This window comes from Hesperophylax consimilis, chromosome 12 (assembly GCF_061612785.1).
Source record: "Hesperophylax consimilis isolate HC1 chromosome 12, BYU_Hcon_1.0, whole genome shotgun sequence".
Lineage (NCBI taxonomy): Eukaryota > Metazoa > Arthropoda > Insecta > Trichoptera > Limnephilidae > Hesperophylax > Hesperophylax consimilis.
The window spans coordinates 7,385,684-7,395,944 of record NC_142847.1 but is presented as its reverse complement, the minus strand read 5'-3'; the positions used below and the strand labels follow the sequence as shown (position 1 = coordinate 7,395,944).

The 10,261-nt window shown below is 33.3% G+C and overlaps 1 protein-coding gene across 1 annotated transcript in view; it reads right to left on the bottom strand.

Moving 5' to 3' along the window:
* Window positions 1-8,722: 8,722 nt before the first annotated feature.
* LOC149419065 (uncharacterized) overlaps window positions 8,723-10,261 on the bottom strand; it is a 58,491-nt gene continuing 56,952 nt past the window's right edge. The window contains exon 6 of the mRNA XM_089637926.1: window positions 8,723-9,036. Coding sequence (XP_089494052.1) covers window positions 8,723-9,036 — 314 coding nt within the window. The remainder of the gene's footprint in view (window positions 9,037-10,261) is intronic.

Sequence of the window (10,261 nt, the reverse complement as noted above, 5' to 3'; positions counted from 1 at the left end):
TTCTAAATAAATCTGTTTATATTTCAATAAAGCAAAATCATAAATATAGTAAAAATAATTGATGTTTTGTAATTAACAAGTATTTTTTATTAAACCAGTTAAACATATTATATATAATACAAGCTACAACAAACAGTTTAAAATCTTATCAATTTCTTCTTATGAAGTATTGTGGAACAATCGTCAACCATTTTACGTTTCAGAGGCTTACTGGCCCCAGTTCCAAACGTCTTCACAGCGTTGAAACCAAAAGTAGCGCTAGAAACAAAAGTTGATTTGGAAATGTTTTTGACCAAATACTCCTCAGTATTAAAACGCCGAAGGTTAAGAGGATCACAGATCTTAGACGAACGCACATATCTGCGAAGTCTTGTCCTTAGAACTCTATCTCCCTTGATGACTGATGACCATACGGGATCAACCTTAGATGCTGATAGCAGGGAAATATCATCAAGTTTTCTGAATATAATAGATGAGATTTCTAAAGGCAAACTGCTTATCAAATCAGTAACATCAGCTACAACTCGAGTAACTCCCATCACACACAATAGCGAATAGAATGAATTCATATCTGGTATTATTAGCAATGCAGTTAAATGGAGTTAGTAAAATTTTGTATTGGTTTGGTTTTAGATTACCATTAAATTTGGTGGTAGTCCAATGGTTTTGATAATACCGTGTTGCGGACGTGAATTTTTTCAAGACAATTTTTTTTTAAATATTTTTTTTCTTTTTTTATCTTTCATTCAGTAGGCAAAGTGCCATTTTTAAATTAATTTTGTGATTTATATTTTACGTGTTATGTATTTATTGTTGTTATTATTACGTGTTGAAGGCTGTATAAATTCATCAATTCCCGATACTTGTACCCAAAAATCAAAATCAATTTGCAGTTTTGGTGAAGTTTCCTTTCTCCGTTTACTACTAAATACGCCCAAATGATTACAGTAATACTTCGTTAATAGGTACAAGAAACACGTATTTACGTCGGGGGAAATGGAAAAGCATGCACAAAATAGGTTATTAGGTTTTGGTTTGGATTATTTAAAAAAATTGTGCGTATTGAGATTCGCCTAACGTCACTTCAAGCTAACATAATCCAATATCAAACTGCGGCACTTTATCTTTAAAAGAGAAATTTTTTAATTCGAGTAAAAGTAAATTAATTTGATTGCGTGTTTCGACGTAAATAGTTGTTTCTTGCAATAATTAAGTTGAAAAAAAGTGTTTTTTAAATAATTTATGCGGAAGTAGGGAAACTTTACCGCAGTGTTTTTACAGAAGGCAATTTAAAAAAATATATAATTTAAATAAGAAGGTTCTTATTTTCCTACACAATTTTTAAAGGAATATTCTGAAATATTCATAGTTTTCATTGGAAAATTTAAAGGGTACCATTTGACCGTACTTAAACGACATCGTGGGAAGAAACAGCAAGATTCTTATTTTGTTTTAAATATGTGCAAAACCGTTTTGTAACATACCACACGACTAAATTATTATGTTTCTTTGTGAAAACAAGAAGAAAAAATATAACAATCCTAGCACAATTTTTAAGAAAAAAATAACCGTAATGATGGCATTTTAATTTTATTTTTATAATGACAAATACATTTTCTACAGCGGTATATAATGTATAAACTTTGATTTGCCGCCAAAACCACAGGATTTTATTTATGAATAGGCGGGGTTGACGTCATGACGGTCACATTCAGTGACAGCTGTCTTACCAGGCAGTAGGATTTTCTACTGTCTTCATAGTGACGTTATATTATAGCTAGTTTGAACCTTTTAATTATGTGCGGTTCTAGATCGTTTTTTATTCAAAAATATTATGAATGAAATTATTACAATTGCACATACTACTTTCCAGATTCCGGAAAACTGAGCATTTATAGTAATTTTTACAACTTTTTGAAAATCCCAAGAACATAAAATTTTTAAATACGTTTAAATCAGTAGTGACGCGATACTAAAATGATACGAGCCACTCGCAGCTCAGCTTAAAATGTTCGAGACTTCTAGTATGTCATCGCGCATTACAGCCTGGAAGCTTTTGGAATTTTCCCGAGTGGAAGGCACCGCGCGTCTATATAAACGCCGCTGCATTCTCAGTCAGTCTAGTATTCAACAACTCACCATGACTTACGACACTAGCGTCGCTAGCATTAGCAACTCCAGCCTAGATCACCATCCAGCCTCCGCCCACATGGCGTTGAGGACCGAACCACAACGCTCTGGGGGACCAGGAAGATTCGTGATCTTTACCACTAACAATCAACCTCATCATCAAGTCTCCGCCTACCACGCATCGAGCACGCATCCACATCCTATCATTCGTCATCAGAAGCCTTCGCCTTCGTATCCACATATACGTGTTATCCATCCCATTGCGATACACACACACACCTACACTGTCTACATAATAAAGACGAATTGATCCATACATTTCTCTCTACCTATCGTTACCCACAAATCCATTAAAAACTGAATGCATACTTTTCAATGGCTTTGTTATACTCTCTGATAGTCACAAATTATCGGTAGGTTCATCATAGAATTACAGGCCATCGCGATCCACCCTACTATTTCCCATGATTAATACAGCTATTAAGTAGTCGGATCCGAGGAATCACCACGCACCACCCAGACCTGCGACCTCGAGTTAAATGTGCCGTGCGTTGCTCGAACACGCAATTAACAGGTTAGTGTTATTAGCTCTGCACGCGATCCTTTACCAGTACAGTTTGATGGTGAATAGTGAATTATCGACAGTGGAAAGGCAAAAGGGGAGGGCTCAAATTTTTAACATTGAAATTATTGTAATATTATCCCAAAGAGTGAAGGAACCTTCCTTAACAGGCAGGGAAGTTTTGGTTCTAACTGCGATTCCAAGTCTCTCGTGTGACAACGAAAACATCGTTAATTTTAAGTCTAAGGACAATTCCTTATGCTTAAGTTGAACCGAAATCTCTCCCCTGACAGATTGTTCCTCATTTTGCTAGATGATTGCTCCCCTAGAGCTGTTAGAGTTGGGGTTCCGATCCCAAGCAAAATAACTGCAATCGCCTTCACTTCAAACACCTTTCTAATAACAAATAATGCTCTAGCAGACTTCGTAACGGTAAAAAAACTTTTTATATATAGACTAACCTATTAATAAGTGAAAAGGGCGGATACAAAACAAAAGTGAAGGATTTGCATAAAAAAAGATGTCTAGAGTAAAATGCAAAAGGAATGGAATGATATGCATAACGAAGACCACAAAGACGAGACTCGTAGTGGCGGGAAAAAATAGATTTTTAGAGTCAGTGAAAGAAATTGGATGGACGTCCTCGAAATATGATGTTGGGAAAAATATTTAGTATTTCATGGACTAATGCATCTATTCTGGAAGAGCTAGGGATCCACAATATGCTTCCAACTGTCTACCAAGCATAGGATGCTAACTTGGAAAAACTCTTGGTCATTGGAAAAGTGTTTGACAGGAAAAGCAATGGAAGGTCACCTATACGCTAGAGTGACCGAGTATCAGTCCTCAGCTTTTATCTATCCCACAGCCAAGTGGGGGAGTAGGTAGTACTCAAAATTAATATCCTCCTTATATTAGTTTAAATACTTGACATATCATTTTAGTGTTTTACGTATTTTTGTGCAAAAACATTTATAATTGACTGAATAATTGGGATTTCTATAGTTTAAAAGCACATAGGACAGAAAATGAATTTCATTAATGTCAATTTCAGATGTGCGCGTATATTTGCGTGAGTTATACCAAAAGTTGATAGAGTGTACTGTCATCGAGAACGAGTCTATCTACCACAGTGGGTTTATTTCCACTTTAAAAATTCCATTTTGTTAATTAATTCAGTTATATATTCTCTGAAATTGACATCATAAAAATTTATTGCAGTTATTAATCTCGGTACTATCCAATTAGGATTTAGCTTAAGTGATAGCGCGATTCACTCATTTTAGTCAGTTCCTGGGGAGGTAGGTTTAATCCTCAGTCAGACCAATTATTTTTAATTTAAGTTTTAAAAAACTATGAAAAAAAAACTTTTTATTCATCACTATGTGATTAAAATATATCACATTTGATCTTTTTTATTTAAATGGTGTTGTATGGTAAGTATATTATTTTCAAATAATTAAGATGACACCACAAAGTAATTTTGCAATTATTGAAGAAGACATGTTATAAATTTACAGCAGTTAAGAGCCAGTCCATATAGAGGAAGGTTTAATCTACAGTCCCGTGATGGAACTAATGGATTCTTTACCAGATGTGTTAAACTTAATTTTTTTCAATGTTTTCAATTAATGTAAAAGCTAAATATTTAAAAAAAATTATACAAGCTATTTAAGACACAGTCAAACTATTCTTACATACCTAAAATTAATTACGTAATTAGAATTTTTTGAATTGAATGTAGATATGGGTCATGGGAAAAACATTTTCTTTTCATCTAAATATTCTAAAAAATTAATTAAAAATATGTGGAGGTTCAATAATTGTATATAATTGACCAAATAAAGTTAGGTAATAGTAATTTTGAAAGTTAAACAAATCTTTCTAATACTCTGCAATATATAACCATGAAAAAAATACGTGCTATATGACAAAAACTCAATGTACAAACTAGGTCGAAAATGCCAAAATACGTTGTTCTACATACTGTACAACATAGCCAAAAAAACTTATAGCTATTATTATTAATTTTATTTTATTTCATCATCATGAATTTTATCAACCAGGATGGAAATAAATTGTTTCGACGTCTCTATCGTTTTGGCAGCCTTTATTACGTCGGGTAATTTGTTTTCCCAATCATTTTTTATTCTCCGTCAAACTACATAATTACCTTCTTATTATATTTTATCAATGCTCATCATCGACGGCCTCCAACGGTGGTCGATAGGTATAATCTAGCGAGCCGAAGTTTGCGGGTACAAATCCCGGCGTGCGCTTGAAAATTTTATTTGATTAATTTGTGTTATTTCCCAATTGAATAATTAAAAATAATATATAGTTAACTTTCGTAAGTAGGGTGGAAGATGATCTCAGTATCGCCCTGGTGTAGGACTTGGATTCAAAATAATAATATTGCTTGAAAAGGCTTTGACCGTATTTTGGTTACCAGCTATGCATAGCGAAGTACTCCTCCACCTTTCTCTTCCCCATGTGCTTCCCCTCCTCAATAACTTGAACCTCACAATATACCCCGATTGGTAATGCCATAGTCTCACTGGCTTCAGACAGTTGGGACTTTTGTGCGGAATTAACATAAATAAATAAATTGGTAAGGATTACCAATGAAGATGAAAAGGTAATTATTTTTATTTCTAATTACTGGTGAATTTTGATGAACAGATAAATTGATTTTAATAAATCATAAAAATGACCAAAAGTAATACATTTTCGGGCGATTTCAGTCAGGCCCATTAATTCCCATCAAATTGTATTAAACAGACCTTCCCACAATAGACTTACCTCTGAATGCTTTTTAATTGAGAGTTCAAAACTTTTGTCCGTTATAATTACCAAAAAAACAAATTTTTCGTTAAATTTTCAGCACAGCAATTTGTTTTCGAAAATATCGTGATTTTAAATTGTTGAAAATGTATTTTTAATCACAGCAGAGAAACACGAATTTACTCGGCTTTTTTGCAATACGGAGTTTTGCTTAAATAATAATCATCTTGTAAATGTAAGGTTTTTACTCTGCTTTTGGGGATATATATTTTTAAGTCTTTGAAGTTTTTCATCTTTACCAATTTACCGATTTAAATCTATCTATGCATGATGCTCTTGCTCACGCTCAAGTGTTTGCAGAGTTTTATTACGGGATTTACAAGCATAAGATATAGTCAAGGTATAAAAACTAAAGAGTGCTGTGGAAAACTTTTATTTTCAATTTAAAGTTGTTAAGTGTTTATATCGTAAAATAAAATTAATTCCAAATATCTTCGCCCTGTGTTAAACTCGATCGGTCGTCCGTGATATTGAGAAATAACTCCATTCACATGTAAGCAGCATTCGGTAGTTTATTCAGTGAATTATAACCCTTTCGGACCCCGTACTCACGATTGTGAGGGTAATTTCAATATTTAATTTCGGATAGTTCAAATGCTTCTATAGGTTTGGGACCGGGCTAGATGGATTGTGAGCATGGTGAACTATTTGAAAAATGTTATTTAGCCGTGTAAATGATATATTATATGACTAGAGAGATGTTTAAAATGATCTAGCGCCAAATGCATGTCTATCAAAATATGTCAACTGTGTCCTTATATTTCATCGCAATCAATGATTCTTATCAACTGACCTATGAATGTTTTACTCTATAGATACCTTATTTTGGAACTGATGAGACTCGGTACTCACAATTGTGAGTATTGCTTTATCAAAAATATTTGATTTATTTCTTTTTTAAATTTTGTTACCTTTATTCATATTATCAAAAAAAACTGTTTGTCAATAGAGCTCAGGTCTGAAAGAAATATAAACCAACATATTGGTGGACATTGGCTTACAGAGTTTGACACAGTGCATAATAGAGGGTGCGTGTACTGTAGTATGTTGACTTACTCCCATGTTAGGTGCGAAGGTAGAGTTATCTGTCTGCTTCTGAAATGCCCGATTTATTTCACGGCAGTAAAGAAAAACCTTTTTTATATGATAAAGTAGTAAATGCTCTCAGTATTGCCCAGGTGAAAGATCCTCACTCAGAATCAAAACATTGCTTGGAATGGTTTTAGCCGTTATTGTAACAAGATTTGACTTCCCCACCATTTCCACTGACTCTGAACAATGGGCGGTAATCGGGGCTCTCGTGTGATATTCACATTTTTTTTTAATTCCAGAAAAAAGATAAGAAAAATTGTTTTATTATTCGTTTATTTTAATTTTTCCCTACTTAAATGTACAATTTTCAAATATTTTGATCAGAATACTTCATAAAATAGGTTTTGGCATCTTACAAACGAGAAATGATATGCATTTGAAGGACTTTCTACAATCTTACAACAATTGAAATATCTTACATTATTTACAAACACAGTTTTACTTAAGACAAGGGATTTTGGTTTATGATTTCTTTTCGGAAGGAACATTGCTGACAGGATAAATGGTGGTATCAAAAATTTTATTCACTCTTTATAAAATTAGCTATAATCTAGTTACACCATTTCCAGATTATTAAAATTAATTAATTTTATATATACTTTAAACATGTGCTTAGGGATCGGTTTAGACAAACATTGACATTTTTAAAAGTATAAAACAAATTACTCAAACAATAAAAAAATGCAGCATAATTTAGAAATTAAATTTAATATTTTCATAGTAACGGTTACTTCAGTCCAAAATTAAGTAAAAACTTATGTTCTTAAAAAATGCGTTCCTTATACATTTACATTCACGTTAATTAAAATACTGCCTATTTATAAAGAGAAATAAGAGTTTAAGGAAAAAAAATGAGAAAACCAAAACATTTATTTCATTCAAAGATTAATAATTATCGTTTCTAAAAATTTTAAAAAGTTGAAAATCTTGAAACGAAAAAAAAATTATATTCATTTAGTTTAATGATTCAACAAATATACTTGTTTATTAAAAAAAATTAGAACTCAATATATCGTAGAAAAATAATCTTTTTTAATACACAAATTAAAATAATAAATAGGCCTATTATGCACAATTTAACAAAAATGTTTGGTATTAATTGAATTACATTTTGTTTTCAATCTCATCAAAAGATTAGAATAAAATATTCAGTAAAAGGGGAAAGTATAAAAACAATGATGATAGCAAAGATGAAAGTCATATACGTGACGAAGTGATTGATGAAATGTAACACTAATTAATACGAATATTATACAATATGGTCCGACGTCAGTATTAAAGATAACAATTTGTTAAAAATTTAATTGAACGATTCGAAGTTTACATTAATTTTAACAGGCCGTTACATTGACAAACATTTCGGTAAAAGAGGACAATGTATGTTAATGGCATACCGTCGATATCAATGAATACAAACCAATATACAAGATGTACCAGAACATACCCAAAAGACTTTTTCCATCGAGTCCTGGGAATATTTTGAGTGAAAATATCATGGACCTAATAAGCCCTGGACTGAACCATTCATATAAAAGTTGAAGCTACGGGATGAGGGAAAAGATGCATGAAACATTCAAAATACTATTACAAATTTTAATGAGATAATATCCCATTGCCTGTCTCATAAAATACTAAAAAAATTGTAAGCCGTTATAATTGCATTAACAATACAGATAAAAATCATTTTAAAAAGGTTGTCATACAAGATGGCTTCCAGGCAATTTCCCTTCACCCTAGATTTGGCTTCAATGCCGCTCATACAAAATCGCACTAATGTTCTATCCAGGGCTTAATAGGTTCATGGAAAATGAAGATGTAATTTATGATGCTCGCTTGAAATGGCTATAGCCGTGTTTTATGACCAGATCTGATAAGCCAGATTACTTCCCAACCTTCCTCTTTTCGTCTCTTTCCCACTACCTTCAGCTGGACAGCATGACGCAATTGGGGAAGCCATAGTCTCATCGGTTCTAGACGGTTGGGAGCAGTTAGGACTCAAGACAATTAAATGACAAAACAATGAAATTTATGTATCAAAGTCAACATCCATGAAAACAGATTCTTAAAAATATTCAAGTATCAACAAAAGATCAATCAAATTTCAAAAAATCTCGACAGCACCAAAGACGAAAGCACTGCGATTGCCGTGGTCGACGTATGTTTGGCCGGTACGGGAGCCGCGGCGGCCAAGGCGCTGGCGTGACACCTCAGGTCCTCGGGGTAGAGACGGAGCAGTCGGCTGCTGGAGTAGGGGGGCCCCGCGTAGTGCGCGCCCGAGCGGGAGCACTCGGCGGGCGGGGGCAGGCGGCCCACGGGACCCGACTCGCGCGCCCAACGCCGCACCCAGCGGGCCAGCCAGGCTACCCCGCAGTCACAGGGCAATGGGTTGTCGGAGACGGTTAAACCACCTAAACAAGAAAAGATATCGAATTAAGGGTCAAATAAAAATTATTCACACTTACTACCATCTACGAAAGGGGCAGTTTATGAATATTCTAAAATTTACCCTCAAGGTGAATAGTTTGTTGACGGAAGGTATATACGGAATATGAAAATATAGTTATTTTTTCCCACTCGAGCGATTAGTGGCGTATAATGCCATGTTTACAAAAACGTTTTGAGCGATCACTTGCCATAATTTGCCAAATTTATAGAACCTAAAAATATGGGATAAACGATGAATTCTGGGTGGATTCATTGGCTCTAAACCAAAGTAAGTAGTTTCATATGTTTCCATATTAATATTTTGAGGAACGGTATCAAACAAATAATACGGTAATGTATATATATTATGACAAAAATTTCTTGAGTGGATTAACTATAAATTCAAATTTATATTCCGTGTGTACATCACCCGCCAACAAACAATAATTATTAATTTTTCTTAAGATTTTAAAGCAGAACAGGCAAAAAGTTGTTTTTTTTTTTTTTTAAATTTAATTAACGCAATCTATGAAGGTATCGATCATAAATTGTGTAACGTTTTTCTATTTCCCAACCCCTATTGTTGAATTAAAAAAGCAAATTTTCAGAAAATAATCGATCTTACAAAACACATTATTTCTACGGTAAAACGCGATCGTTACAAATTTTGAGTATTGATATTGGTATAATTCTTCTTAATAAACTATGAGTTTTACCCACTTTACAGAATAATTAACCATTAATTGCCTGTTTACGTATTGAATAAGGAGTTTAATATCGAGTATTTGGATGTTAGACGATGAAAACAAAGACTGCATTCAAAATCCCCTGCGATTTTCAGGATATTTTCATTGAAAAATCGTTAGTACACGAACTATTTTTACAAAAAATAGCCACTTCTTTGGTAAAATGCCCGAAACTTCTTAAATAATTCAATTAAGAGTGACCAATAGAAAAACCAGACAAAACCACACGTTGAACGTCCCTCTATGCAATACTCACTCAAAACAAAATATATTAATTCACCGCGCTTCGTACATGCTTAACACTTCAAACAGTGTAATGTACTTATTTAATACAGAATCTCACATTTTCAAACCCAAAATCCATCAAGAATTTCAAGAATTATCCAAAAATATATACACTCACATATAAATGTGTGTTTTCATGTTTCAATATATGTATGTGAAAAAAAATTAACTTTCTACT